Source organism: Squalius cephalus (assembly GCF_949319135.1).
Source record: "Squalius cephalus genome assembly, chromosome: 7".
In the NCBI taxonomy this organism is placed as follows: Eukaryota; Metazoa; Chordata; class Actinopteri; order Cypriniformes; family Leuciscidae; genus Squalius; species Squalius cephalus.
Genome location: NC_137128.1, coordinates 47,650,019 through 47,665,018, shown reverse-complemented (window position 1 = coordinate 47,665,018; position 15,000 = coordinate 47,650,019). Strand labels below are relative to the sequence as shown.

General features: G+C 48.3%; 1 protein-coding gene across 5 annotated transcripts in view; it reads left to right on the top strand.

Annotated features, from left to right (window-relative positions):
- The window catches only part of LOC307161987 (uncharacterized protein), a 25,338-nt gene that overhangs the window by 7,946 nt on the left and 2,392 nt on the right, over window positions 1-15,000 (top strand). For 2 of the 5 annotated variants that reach the window (XM_079877001.1, XM_079877004.1), the window contains exons 6-12: window positions 1,037-1,135; window positions 6,201-6,266; window positions 6,345-6,395; window positions 6,871-6,952; window positions 7,133-7,198; window positions 7,328-7,391; window positions 9,326-9,433. In XM_079877001.1, the coding sequence (XP_079733127.1) occupies window positions 1,037-1,135; window positions 6,201-6,266; window positions 6,345-6,395; window positions 6,871-6,952; window positions 7,133-7,198; window positions 7,328-7,391; window positions 9,326-9,433 (536 nt within the window). Of the gene's footprint in view, window positions 1-1,036; window positions 1,136-6,200; window positions 6,267-6,344; window positions 6,396-6,870; window positions 6,953-7,132; window positions 7,199-7,300; window positions 7,392-9,325; window positions 9,434-15,000 lie in introns of all 5 variants that reach the window. The other 3 variants (XM_079877000.1, XM_079877003.1, XM_079877002.1) reach the window with 2 other exon arrangements.

Here is a 15,000-nt window from a genome sequence, read left to right as displayed (position 1 = left end):
CATCCAAATGAAACATTTCAGAAGAAAACATTCCATGAACGATGTATAAATAATGTTTTTGTTCAAGCGTTTTGAGAACATTATTAAAGACGTGATAACTTTGAGGAAACGTTCTGTTACCCTTACTGGAAGAACGAGTTGGCTATCCCGTGCACATTGTGTTATTGAATTGAATTGAATTGAATTGAAAGTTTGTTCATGACGTTGAGAGAATGTTCAGTGTGTGTTGGGATGATGAGTGTGTGTGTGTGTGTGTGTGTTGGGTGTTGAGAGAACGTTCAGTGTGTGTTGGGATGATGAGTGTGTGTGTGTTGGGTGTTGAGAGAACGTTCAGTGTGTGTTGGGATGATGAGTGTGTGTGTGTGTTGGGTGTTGAGAGAACATTCAGTGTGTGTTGGGATGATGAGTGTGTGTGTGTTGGGTGTTGAGAGAACGTTCAGTGTGTGTTGGGATGATGAGTGTGTGTGTTGGGTGTTGAGAGAACATTCAGTGTGTGTTGGGATGATGAGTGTGTGTGTGTTGGTTGTTGAGAGAACGTTCAGTGTGTGTTGGGATGATGAGTGTGTGTGTGTTGGGTGTTGAGAGAACGTTCAGTGTGTGTTGGGATGATGAGTGTGTGTGTGTGTTGGGTGTTGAGAGAACATTCAGTGTGTGTTGGGATGATGAGTGTGTGTGTGTTGGGTGTTGAGTGTGTGTTGGGATGATGAGTGTGTGTGTGTGTTGGGATGATGAGTGTGTGTGTGTGTGTGTTGGGTGTTGAGTGTGTGTTGGGATGATGAGTGTGTGTGTGTGTGTGTGTGTTGGGATGATGAGTGTGTGTGTGTGTGTGTGTGTGTGTGTTGGGTGTTGAGTGTGTGTTGGGATGATGAGTGTGTGTGTGTGTGTGTTGGGATGATGAGTGTGTTTGTGTTGGGTGTTGAGAGAACGTTCAGTGTGTGTTGGGATGATGAGTGTGTGTGTGTTGGGTGTTGAGTGTGTGTTGGGATGATGAGTGTGTGTGTGTGTTGGGATGATGAGTGTGTGTGTGTTTCTGTAGGTGATGATCCACGTCTCCAGTGTTCTGAGTATTAAGAAGAAACACACCGCTAAGATCGTTCCCAACGCGGTCGCCGTCATCACCGACGACGGACACAAGGTGCTGATCCATCCTCTATTTATACTTTTATTTATATTTTCGTTGTAAAAAAGTTATTAATTTAGTTCATGTATATATATATATCTGCTCTGGAGAAACCGTGATGTCATCGTCAGGTCAGGTCAGTCCTCATATAATGCTGTCAGTGCAGGAGAGCAATAATATTATATTAAATGTTTTAAAGTCTAAAGCCAGAGGCGATCGCAGACGTTCAGACGTTTATCCTCGAGACCTTCAAAAGATGAATCTCTCAAAAAACAGCCGACATTGAACAACACTTTTTATTAGTTTGATATAACTTCAAATTTGGACACACCCTGGTTAGACACACGGCTTTGATGTTATAACAATTCAGTCCAAATTATTTTGTAAAATATACACAACCAGTCAAAAGTTTGGGGTCAGTAAGATTTTTAATGTTTTTATAAGAAGTGTCTTCTGCTCACCAAAGCTGCATTTATTCGATTAAAAATACAATACAAAAAACATTAATATTGTTAAATATTATGACAATTTAAAATAATCGTTTTCCATTTTAATATACAGTAAAGTGTAATTTATTCCTGTGATCAAAGCTGAATGTTCAGCATCATTACTCCAGTCTTCAGTGTCACATGATCCTTCAGAAATCACTCTAATATGAGGATTTGATGCTCAAGAAACATTTATGATTATTATCAGTGTTGAAAACAGTTATGGACCATTTTTATTTCAGGATTCTTTGAAGAATAGAAAGTTCAAAACAACAGCATTTATTTAAAATATCATCTTTTGTCACATTATAAGTGTCTTACACTGCTACATATTCACATTATTATTTAAATTGTAATAATATTTCCCAATATTACTTTTTTGTTGTATTTTTAATCGAATAACTGCAGATGAGCAGAAGAGACTCTTTCAGAAACATACAAATCTCACCGACTCAAAACTTTTGACTGATAGTGTATATTTTGTACAAAATTAAAAATGTTAAGTACAGTACTTTTATGACTTTTTTTTTACGTTTTATGAAGTGCTTTCACTTCTTTTTTAAAAAGAGACCAGTCGAGGCCTGCATTCAACCAACGCATTCATGAAGTACAAATAAATAATGAAGCTCAAACACTGATGCCAGCGCTCCACGTCTCACGCTCTGATGTTCCCACACCGTCTCACGCTCTGATGTTCCCACACCGTCTCACGCTCTGATGTTCCCACACCGTCTCACGCTCTGATGTTCCCACACCGTCTCACGCTCTGATGTTATGTTCCCACACCGTCTCACGCTCTGATGTTCCCACACCGTCTCACGCTCTGATGTTCCCACACCGTCTCACGCTCTGATGTTCCCACACCGTCTCACGCTCTGATGTTCCCACACCGTCTCACGCTCTGATGTTCCCACACCGTCTCACGCTCTGATGTTCCCACACCGTCTCACACCGTCTCACGCTCTGATGTTCCCGCACCGTCTCACGCTCTGATGTTCCACACCGTCTCACGCTCTGATGTTCCCACACCGTCTCACGCTCTGATGTTCCCACACATGTTCCCACACCGTCTCACGCTCTGATGTTCCCACACCGTCTCACGCTCTGATGTTCCCACACCGTCTCACGCTCTGATGTTCCCACACCGTCTCACGCTCTGATGTTCCCGCACCGTCTCACGCTCTGATGTTCCACACCGTCTCACGCTCTGATGTTCCCACACCGTCTCACGCTCTGATGTTCCCACACATGTTCCCACACCGTCTCACGCTCTGATGTTATGTTCCCACACCGTCTCACGCTCTGATGTTCCACACCGTCTCACGCTCTGATGTTCCCACACCGTCTCACGCTCTGATGTTCCCACACCGTCTCACGCTCTGATGTTCCCACACATGTTCCCACACTGTCTCACGCTCTGATGTTATGTTCCCACACCGTCTCACGCTCTGATGTTCACACACCGTCTCACGCTCTGATGTTCCCACACCGTCTCACGCTCTGATGTTCACACACCGTCTCACGCTCTGATGTTCCACACCGTCTCACGCTCTGATGTTCCCACACCGTCTCACGCTCTGATGTTCCCACACCGTCTCACGCTCTGATGTTCCCACACCGTCTCACGCTCTGATGTTCCCACACCGTCTCACGCTCTGATGTTATGTTCCCGCACCGTCTCACGCTCTGATGTTCCCACACATGTTCCCACACCGTCTCACGCTCTGATGTTATGTTCCCACACCGTCTCACGCTCTGATGTTCCCACACCGTCTCACGCTCTGATGTTCCCACACCGTCTCACGCTCTGATGTTCCCACACCGTCTCACGCTCTGATGTTCCCACACATGTTCCCACACTGTCTCACGCTCTGATGTTATGTTCCCACACCGTCTCACGCTCTGATGTTCCCACACCGTCTCACGCTCTGATGTTCCACACCGTCTCGTCTCACGCTCTGATGTTCCCGCACCGTCTCACGCTCTGATGTTCCCACACCGTCTCACGCTCTGATGTTCCCACACCGTCTCACGCTCTGATGTTCCCACACCGTCTCACGCTCTGATGTTCCCACACACCGTCTCACGCTCTGATGTTCCCACACCGTCTCACGCTCTGATGTTCACACACCGTCTCACGCTCTGATGTTCACACACCGTCTCACGCTCTGATGTTCACACACCGTCTCACGCTCTGATGTTCCACACCGTCTCACGCTCTGATGTTCCCACACCGTCTCACGCTCTGATGTTCCCACACCGTCTCACGCTCTGATGTTCCCACACCGTCTCACGCTCTGATGTTCCCACACCGTCTCACGCTCTGATGTTCCCACATCGTCTCACGCTCTGATGTTCCCACACCGTCTCACGCTCTGATGTTCCCACACCGTCTCACGCTCTGATGTTATGTTCCTGCACCGTCTCACGCTCTGATGTTATGTTCCCGCACCGTCTCACGCTCTGATGTTCCCACACCGTCTCACGCTCTGATGTTCCCACACCGTCTCACGCTCTGATGTTATGTTCCCACACCGTCTCACGCTCTGATGTTCCCACACCGTCTCACGCTCTGATGTTATGTTCCACACCGTCTCACGCTCTGATGTTATGTTCCCGCACCGTCTCACGCTCTGATGTTCCCACACCGTCTCACGCTCTGATGTTATGTTCCCACACCGTCTCACGCTCTGATGTTCCCACACCGTCTCACGCTCTGATGTTCCCACACCGTCTCACGCTCTGATGTTCCCACACCGTCTCACGCTCTGATGTTCCCACACCGTCTCACGCTCTGATGTTCCCACACCGTCTCACGCTCTGATGTTCCCACACCGTCTCACGCTCTGATGTTATGTTCCCACACCGTCTCACGCTCTGATGTTCCCGCACCGTCTCACGCTCTGATGTTCCCACACACCGTCTCACGCTCTGATGTTCACACACCGTCTCACGCTCTGATGTTCCACACCGTCTCACGCTCTGATGTTCACACACCGTCTCACGCTCTGATGTTCCCACACCGTCTCACGCTCTGATGTTCACACACCGTCTCACGCTCTGATGTTATGTTCCCACACCGTCTCACGCTCTGATGTTCCTGCACCGTCTCACGCTCTGATGTTCCCACACACCGTCTCACGCTCTGATGTTCACACACCGTCTCACGCTCTGATGTTCCCACACCGTCTCACGCTCTGATGTTCCCACACCGTCTCACGCTCTGATGTTCACACACCGTCTCACGCTCTGATGTTCCCACACCGTCTCACGCTCTGATGTTATGTTCCCACACCGTCTCACGCTCTGATGTTCCCACACCGTCTCACGCTCTGATGTTCCCACACATGTTCCCACACCGTCTCACGCTCTGATGTTCCCACACCGTCTCACGCTCTGATGTTCACACACCGTCTCACGCTCTGATGTTCACACACCGTCTCACGCTCTGATGTTCCCACACCGTCTCACACCGTCTCACGCTCTGATGTTCACACACCGTCTCACGCTCTGATGTTCCCACACCGTCTCACGCTCTGATGTTCCCACACCGTCTCACGCTCTGATGTTCCCACACCGTCTCACGCTCTGATGTTCCCACACCGTCTCACGCTCTGATGTTCCCGCACCGTCTCACACTCTGATGTTATGTTCCCACACCGTCTCACGCTCTGATGTTCCCACACCGTCTCACGCTCTGATGTTCCACACCGTCTCACGCTCTGATGTTCCCACACCGTCTCACGCTCTGATGTTCCCACACCGTCTCACGCTCTGATGTTCCCGCACCGTCTCACGCTCTGATGTTCCCACACCGTCTCACGCTCTGATGTTCCCGCACCGTCTCACGCTCTGATGTTCCCACACCGTCTCACGCTCTGATGTTCCCACACATGTTCCCACACCGTCTCACGCTCTGATGTTCCCACACCGTCTCACGCTCTGATGTTCCCACACATGTTCCCACACCGTCTCACGCTCTGATGTTCCCACACATGTTCCCACACCGTCTCACGCTCTGATGTTCCCACACATGTTCCCACACCGTCTCACGCTCTGATGTTCCCACACCGTCTCACGCTCTGATGTTCCCACACATGTTCCCACACCGTCTCACGCTCTGATGTTCCCACACCGTCTCACGCTCTGATGTTCCCACACATGTTCCCACACCGTCTCACGCTCTGATGTTCCCACACATGTTCCCACACCGTCTCACGCTCTGATGTTCCCACACATGTTCCCACACCGTCTCACGCTCTGATGTTCCCACACCGTCTCACGCTCTGATGTTCCCACACATGTTCCCACACCGTCTCACGCTCTGATGTTCCCACACCGTCTCACGCTCTGATGTTCCCACACATGTTCCCACACCGTCTCACGCTCTGATGTTCCCACACATGTTCCCACACCGTCTCACGCTCTGATGTTCCCACACCGTCTCACGCTCTGATGTTCCCGCACCGTCTCACGCTCTGATGTTCCCACACCGTCTCACGCTCTGATGTTCCCACACCGTCTCACGCTCTGATGTTCCCACACATGTTCCCACACTGTCTCACGCTCTGATGTTCCCGCTTGTGTTTCAGTTCCTGTTCGGCTCGCTGAGGAACCGGGAGTCGTGCTTCCAGCTGCTGCAGTCGCTCTGTCCGCAGGTTTGAGCTTCTGCCGCTCGTCATGAGCTTTAGGGTTGTGTGTTCTCTGATGTTCACTCGCTGTGTGTTTGCTCTCAGCAGATCATCAGCAGATCCTCTGAACACACTCCTGAGATGGACTTCGACAGAGTAAGAGTGAACTGATGCTTTCTGAACGACTCCTTTCTGCTCATGTCTATTACCCTGTTTTAATAACACTGTAAAAAAAATCTGTTAAATTTACGGTAAAAAAAAGTCAGCTGTGGTTGCCAGAAATTTACCGTAAAAAATACGGTTTTAGGTTTTACAGACTTAACTTACATTTACAGTAAAAAAAGTATTTCATTATCTGATATAATGTTAATTTACTAACCTATTGAAGTACTAATATCTGTTTTGTACTATTGTAATACACTGATAACCACCAATCACAGCGGAGATTAGAGTCACATGATCAGTCAAAGCTCATCACATGCGGATTTTCCACAAGAAAGTTAATATTAATATATAGAAGCTGCACAGTGTCACACACACACACACACACACACACTAAACACCATCATGATAACACACATGACATTTAAAAAATGCAATAAACAGTAGTTTGTGTCGTACCCTCTGATAGATCTCCAGCCATTCGAGTCTAGAGGAGAATCCTGCGAATCAAACGATTCCTCTGAACGAACCGACTCTCACCGACTCTCAAAGTGAGTCTGACTGAAGTCGTGTGTGTTTCTGTAACACGTGTTCACGAGCGGCACATCAGCATACATCAAGCTGAACTCCTTTACTGATATATAAAAGCAGTTTATATAAGAATTCTGTGAGTTAATCAGTGGATTGTTCTATGAAGAATCAAGACTGTAAACTGATTCCTGTGTTCACAGCATCCGTTCAAAGCAGCTCGACGACACACGACTCCAGCCGATACACACCAGAGCAACACACCACAGGTGAACCACACACACACACACACACACACACACACACACACACACCGACACACCTGTCAGTCATGCATGTCTGCTGCCAGTGATGATGTGTTCTCTAACCAGCGCTCTCCTGGGTTTCCATGGTAACAGAGAAGGTCCGATCATCCAATGACACGCAGAGACTCAACAAGCTCCTCCTCTTCTATCTGATCCTGTGAGTACAGCCCAGTATAGGACAGAACACATGTTGGGCTCATTTTACCCAGCAAATTGGGTTGTTGATTTAACCCATCATAGTTGATTAATTTTTTCTATAATACTAGCTTCTTCTTTCTTTTTTTCCCTTCATACATGAACTAATGTCTATGGGTTAACTAAAAATCTTTTTAAATACTCGATACAACCACTCGCGTGCATGATAATTCCTTTATTTTTAATCAGATTTGACAGTATAGTATAGTATATAAACTGACCATAAACTGTCCATAAACTATTAGTGCACAATTATGAGAACATATTTAACAACACAAACCTGTATTTTACCGAAGACGCCCCATCTTGACGAGCTGCACTGCTCTCTCCTGAAGAGGGCGCAAAAAGCCCGCGATAAATAACTCAATCCCTGGGTTACGTCTGACCCAGGAGCTGGGTAACACTAAACTACCCTAATACTGAAAAAATAACCCAACAAAATAACCCAAAAGGCTCAACCCAGGATTTGGGTAGAAAAAAATAACCCAAGATTTTTTAGAGTGTATCAAGCACTCATATTACCCATCATTCAGTGCGAGATTAGGAATCAGAAACACAGAAACAGAAGCGACCAAAATCCGGTACGTGTGGAATCCATGTGTGCCGAATCTGAGCCGGATGTGTACCAGATGTGTACCAGATGTATGCCGGATCTGTGCCGGATGTGTGTTGGATGTGAGCCGGATGTGAGCCGGATGTGTGCCGGATCTGAGCCGGATCTGTGCCGGATGTGTGCTGGATCTGAGCCGGATGTGTGCCGGATGTGTACCAGATGTATGCCGGATCTGTGCCGGATGTGTGCCGGATCTGAGCCGGATGTGTGCCGGATCTGAGCCGGATGTGTGCCGGATGTGTACCAGATGTATGCCGGATCTGAGCCGGATCTGTGCCGGATGTGTGCCGGATCTGAGCCGGATGTGTGCCGGATCTGAGCCGGATGTGTGCCGGATGTGTGCCAGATGTGTGCCGGATCTGAGCCAGATGACTTTACATTAGTTAACAGTAATTAATGTATTAACTAATATGAACTAAATGAACAGTGTTGAAAACAGTTCGTATTTTTCGGAAACTGATACATTTTATTTTTCAGGATTCTTTGATGAATAGAAAGTTCAAAAGAACAGCATTTATTTGACATCTTTTGTAACATTATAAATGTCTTTACTGTCACTTTTGATCATTTTAATGTGTCCTTGATCAACAAAAGTGTTATTTTCTTTTTTTGTTTTTACTGACCCCAAACGTGTGTGTGTGTGTGTTTCCATAACCAGCTGAAGCTCAGCTCACAGAAATATGCTCTAAATTATGAAAATCATTATTATTTCTGAAGGTTCAAATGTCCAGTTTATTAAATGTTTAGAGTGTATTTGATGTTTGATAATCATAACCTGAGGCGACAGCATATTTCAGTGTTGTGTGTGTGTGTGTGTGTGTTTGTGTTAAGAGCTGATAAACATCTGATAACCGCGTGTGTGTGTGTCTGTGTGTGTGTGTGTGTGTGTGTGTGTGTTAAGAGCTGATAAACATCTGATAATCATGTCTGTACTGCTGTGTGTGTGTGTGTGTGTGTGTGTGTGTGTGTGTGTGTTAAGAGCTGTTAAACATCTGATAATCGTGTCTGTACTGCTGTGTGTGTGTGTGTGTGTGTGTGTGTGTTAAGAGCTGATAAACATCTGATAATCGTGTCTGTACTGCTGTGTGTGTGTGTGTGTGTGTGTGTGTGTGTGTGTGTGTGTGTGTGTGTGTGTGTTAAGAGCTGATAAACATCTGATAATCGTGTCTGTACTGCTGTGTGTGGGTGTGGGTGTGGGTGTGTGTGTGTTAAGAGCTGATAAACATCTGATAACCGTGTGTGTACTGCTGTATGTGTGTGTGTGTGTGTGTGTGTGTGTGTAGAGCGCTTCTTCTTCTGCTGTCGTCGGGTTACATCGGGCTGAGGATCGCGGCGCTGGAGGAGCAGCTGAGCATTCTGGGATCTCTGCTGGAGTTCACACAACAGAAAGAGTGAGTTCATCTCAGCGATAATCAATAATCTCCAGTCCTGTAATCTGATTGGCCGATCACTCGGTTTCGGTCTCTACACTCCTCCACATAAACAGTGTTTTTCACACGCGATTGAAGAACCGCGTCTGCTTCCCCACAGAACCTCTCAGCGATCAGAGCCGGTTTCTCTAAGTGTGAAGATCATTTTAATACCGTAGAAGTTCAAGGTTCTTCATGAAACCAGCAATACCAGTAAAGAGCCTTTATTTCTACAGTGAATGTAAAACTCATGCAACTATTATTCATGGTAAAACTATGTGCTGTTTTCGAGAGGTAAGAGTGTCGGACGCCTGAAGATTCGAGCCTGAAATATCTGAGAAAAATGATAGACAGAAAAACTCAAAAGAAAGACAGAACATGTGCATCCGTACACATCACATATAGACACATTTACTGTGCAGATGTCAAGTGTGTGTACAGTACAGTGCAGTGGAGTGTGTGTGTGTACAGTGCAGTGGAGTGTGTGTGTACAGTGCAGTGGAGTGTGTGTGTGTACAGTGCAGTGGAGTGTGTGTGTGTACAGTGCAGTGGAGTGTGTGTGTGTACAGTGCAGTGGAGTGTGTGTGTGTACAGTGCAGTGGAGTGTGTGTGTACAGTGCAGTGGAGTGTGTGTGTACAGTGCAGTGGAGTGTGTGTGTGTGTACAGTGCAGTGGAGTGTGTGTGTGTACAGTGCAGTGGAGTGTGTGTGTGTACAGTGCAGTGGAGTGTGTGTGTACAGTGCAGTGGAGTGTGTGTGTACAGTGCAGTGGAGTGTGTGTGTGTACAGTGCAGTGGAGTGTGTGTGTGTACAGTGCAGTGGAGTGTGTGTGTGTACAGTGCAGTGGAGTGTGTGTGTACAGTGCAGTGGAGTGTGTGTGTACAGTGCAGTGGAGTGTGTGTGTACAGTGCAGTGGAGTGTGTGTGTACAGTGCAGTGGGGTGTGTGTGTGCAGTGCACTGTGTGTGTGCAGTGGAGTGTGTGAGTACAGTGGAGTGTGTGTACAGTGCACTGTGTGTGTGCAGTGGAGTGTGTGAGTACAGTGGAGTGTGTGTACAGTGCAGTGGAGTGTGTGTGTGCAGTGGGGTGTGTGTGTGCAGTGGAGTGTGTGTGTGCAGTGGGGTGTGTGTGTGCAGTGGAGTGTGTGTACAGTGCAGTGGAGTGTGTGAGTACAGTGGAGTGTGTGTGTACAGTGGAGTTTGTGTACAGTGCAGTGGAGTGTGTGTGTACAGTGGAGTGTGTGTACAGTGCAGTGGAGTGTGTGTACAGTGCAGTGGAGTGTGTGTACAGTGCAGTGGAGTGTGTGAGTACAGTGGAGTGTGTGTGTACAGTGGAGTTTGTGTACAGTGCAGTGGAGTGTGAGTACAGTGGAGTGTATGTGTACAGTGCAGTGGAGTGTGTGTACAGTGCAGTGGAGTGTGTGTACAGTGGAGTGTGTGTGTACAGTGGAGTTTGTGTACAGTGCAGTGGAGTGTGTGTGTACAGTGGAGTTTGTGTACAGTGCAGTGGAGTGTGTGTGTACAGTGGAGTTTGTGTACAATGCAGTGGAGTGTGAGTACAGTGGAGTTTGTGTACAGTGCAGTGGAGTGTGTGTGTACAGTGGAGTTTGTGTACAGTGCAGTGGAGTGTGTGTGTACAGTGGAGTTTGTGTACAATGCAGTGGAGTGTGAGTACAGTGGAGTTTGTGTACAGTGCAGTGGAGTGTGTGTGTACAGTGGAGTTTGTGTACAGTGCAGTGGAGTGTGTGTGTACAGTGGAGTTTGTGTACAATGCAGTGGAGTGTGTGTACAGTGGAGTGTGTGTGTACAGTGGAGTTTGTGTGCAGTGCAGTGGAGTGTGTGTGTACAGTGGAGTGTGTGTACAGTGCAGTGGAGTGTGTGTACAGTGCAGTGGAGTGTGTGTACAGTGCAGTGGAGTGTGTGTACAGTGCAGTGGAGTATGTGTACAGTGCAGTGTGTGTACAGTGCAGTTGAGTGTGTGTGTACAGTGGAGTATGTGTACAGTGCAGTGGAGTGTGTGTACAGTGCAGTGGAGTGTGTGTGTGCAGTGGAGTGTGTGTACAGTGTAGTGGAGTGTGTGTGTGTGTGTGTGTGTGCAGTGAAGTGTGTGTGTGTGTACAGTGCAGTGGAGTGTGTGTACAGTGCAGTGGAGTGTGTGTGTGTGTGTGTGTGTACAGTGCAGTGGAGTGTGTGTACAGTGCAGTGGAGTATGTGTACAGTGCAGTGTGTGTACAGTGCAGTGGAGTGTGTGTACAGTGCAGTGGAGTGTGTGTACAGTGCAGTGGAGTGTGTGTGTGCAGTGGAGTGTGTGTACAGTGGAGTGGAGTGTGTGTGTGTGTACAGTGCAGTGAAGTGTGTGTGTGTGTGTACAGTGCAGTGGAGTGTGTGTACAGTGGAGTGTGTGTGTGTGTGTGTGTGTGTGTGTGTGTGTGTGTGTGTGTACAGTGCAGTGGAGTGTGTGTGTACAGTGCAGTGGAGTGTGTGTGTACAGTGCACTGTGTGTGCAGTGGAGTGTGTGAGTACAGTGGAGTGTGTGTACAGTGCACTGTGTGTGTGCAGTGGAGTGTGTGTACAGTGCAGTGGAGTGTGTGAGTACAGTGTGTGTGTGTGTGTACAGTGCAGTGGAGTTTGTGTACAGTGCAGTGGAGTATGTGTACAGTGCAGTGTGTGTACAGTGCAGTGGAGTGTGTGTACAGTGCAGTGGAGTGTGTGTACAGTGCAGTGGAGTGTGTGTGTGCAGTGGAGTGTGTGTACAGTGGAGTGGAGTGTGTGTGTGTGTACAGTGCAGTGAAGTGTGTGTGTGTGTACAGTGCAGTGGAGTGTGTGTACAGTGGAGTGTGTGTGTGTGTGTGTGTGTGTGTGTGTGTGTGTACAGTGCAGTGGAGTGTGTGTGTACAGTGCAGTGGAGTGTGTGTGTGTACAGTGCACTGTGTGTGCAGTGGAGTGTGTGAGTACAGTGGAGTGTGTGTACAGTGCACTGTGTGTGTGCAGTGGAGTGTGTGTACAGTGCAGTGGAGTGTGTGAGTACAGTGTGTGTGTGTGTGTGTGTACAGTGCAGTGGAGTTTGTGTACAGTGCAGTGGAGTGTGTGTGTGCAGTGGAGTGTGTGTACAGTGCAGTGGAGTGTGTGTGTACAGTGCAGTGGAGTGTGTGTGTGCAGTGGAGTATGTGTACAGTGCAGTGGAGTGTGTGAGTACAGTGTGTGTGTGTACAGTGCAGTGGAGTTTGTGTACAGTGCAGTGTGTGTACAGTGCAGTTGAGTGTGTGTGTGTACAGTGGAGTATGTGTACAGTGCAGTGGAGTGTGTGCAGTGGAGTGTGTGTACAGTGCAGTGGAGTGTGTGTGTGCAGTGGAGTATGTGTACAGTGCAGTGGAGTGTGTGTGTGCAGTGGAGTATGTGTACAGTGCAGTGGAGTGTGTGTGTGCAGTGGAGTATGTGTACAGTGCAGTGGAGTGTGTGTGTGCAGTGGAGTATGTGTACAGTGCAGTGGAGTGTGTGTGTACAGTGGAGTTTGTGTACAGTGCAGTGGAGTGTGTGTGTGCAGTGGAGTATGTGTACAGTGCAGTGTGTGTACAGTGCAGTGGAGTGTGTGTGTACAGTGGAGTATGTGTACAGTGCAGTGGAGTGTGTGTACAGTGCAGTGGAGTGTGTGTGTGCAGTGGAGTATGTGTACAGTGCAGTGGAGTGTGTGAGTACAGTGTGTGTGTGTGTACAGTGCAGTGGAGTATGTGTACAGTGCAGTGGAGTGTGTGCAGTGGAGTGTGTGTACAGTGCAGTGGAGTGTGTGCAGTGGAGTATGTGTACAGTGCAGTGGAGTGTGTGTACAGTGGAGTATGTGTACAGTGCAGTGGAGTGTGTGTGTGCAGTGGAGTATGTGTACAGTGCAGTGGAGTGTGTGAGTACAGTGTGTGTGTGTGTGTACAGTGCAGTGGAGTTTGTGTACAGTGCAGTGGAGTGTGTGTGTGCAGTGGAGTATGTGTACAGTGCAGTGGAGTGTGTGAGTACAGTGTGTGTGTGTGTGTGTGCAGTGGAGTATGTGTACAGTGCAGTGGAGTGTGTACAGTGGAGTATGTGTACAGTGCAGTGGAGTGTGTGTGTGCAGTGGAGTATGTGTACAGTGCAGTGGAGTGTGTGTGTGCAGTGGAGTATGTGTACAGTGCAGTGGAGTGTGTGTGTGCAGTGGAGTATGTGTACAGTGCAGTGGAGTGTGTGTGTGCAGTGGAGTATGTGTACAGTGCAGTGGAGTGTGTGTGTGCAGTGGAGTATGTGTACAGTGCAGTGGAGTGTGTGTGTACAGTGGAGTATGTGTACAGTGCAGTGGAGTGTGTGCAGTGGAGTGTGTGTACAGTGCAGTGGAGTGTGTGTGTGCAGTGGAGTATGTGTACAGTGCAGTGGAGTGTGTGTGTGCAGTGGAGTATGTGTACAGTGCAGTGGAGTGTGTGAGTACAGTGTGTGTGTGTGTGTGTACAGTGCAGTGGAGTGTGTGTGTGCAATGGAGTGTGTGTACAGTGCAGTTGAGTGTGTGTGTACAGTGGAGTGTGTGTACAGTGCAGTGGAGTGTGTGTGTGTGTGTGTGTGTGTGTGTGTGTACAGTGCAGTGGAGTGTGTGTGTACAGTGCAGTGGAGTGTGTGTGTGTACAGTGCACTGTGTGTGTGCAGTGGAGTGGAGTGTGTGTGTACAGTGGAGTGTGTGTACAGTGCAGTGGAGTGTGTGTGTGTGTGTGTGTGTGTGTGTGTGTGTACAGTGCAGTGGAGTGTGTGTGTGTACAGTGCACTGTGTGTGTGCAGTGGAGTGTGTGAGTACAGTGGAGTGTGTGTACAGTGCACTGTGTGTGTGCAGTGGAGTGTGTGTACAGTGCAGTGGAGTGTGTGTGTGTACAGTGCACTGTGTGTGTACAGTGCAGTTGAGTGTGTGTGTACAGTGGAGTGTGTGTACAGTGCAGTGGAGTGTGTGTGTGTGTGTGTGTGTGTGTGTGTGTGTACAGTGCAGTGGAGTGTGTGTGTACAGTGCAGTGGAGTGTGTGTGTGTGTACAGTGCACTGTGTGTGTGCAGTGGAGTGTGTGTGTACAGTGGAGTGTGTGTACAGTGCAGTTGAGTGTGTGTGTACAGTGGAGTGTGTGTACAGTGCAGTGGAGTGTGTGTGTGTGTGTGTGTGTGTGTGTGTGTGTGTGTGTGTGTGTGTGTACAGTGCAGTGGAGTGTGTGTGTACAGTGCAGTGGAGTGTGTGTGTGTACAGTGCACTGTGTGTGTGCAGTGGAGTGGAGTGTGTGTGTACAGTGGAGTGTGTGTACAGTGCAGTGGAGTGTGTGTGTGTGTGTGTGTGTGTGTGTGTGTGTGTGTGTGTGTACAGTGCAGTGGAGTGTGTGTGTACAGTGCAGTGGAGTGTGTGTGTGTACAGTGCACTGTGTGTGTGCAGTGGAGTGTGTGAGTACAGTGGAGTGTGTGTACAGTGCACTGTGTGTGTGCAGTGGAGTGTGTGTGTGTACAGTGCACTGTGTGTGTACAGTGCAGTTAAGTGTGTGTGTACAGTGGAGTGTGTGTACAGTGCAGT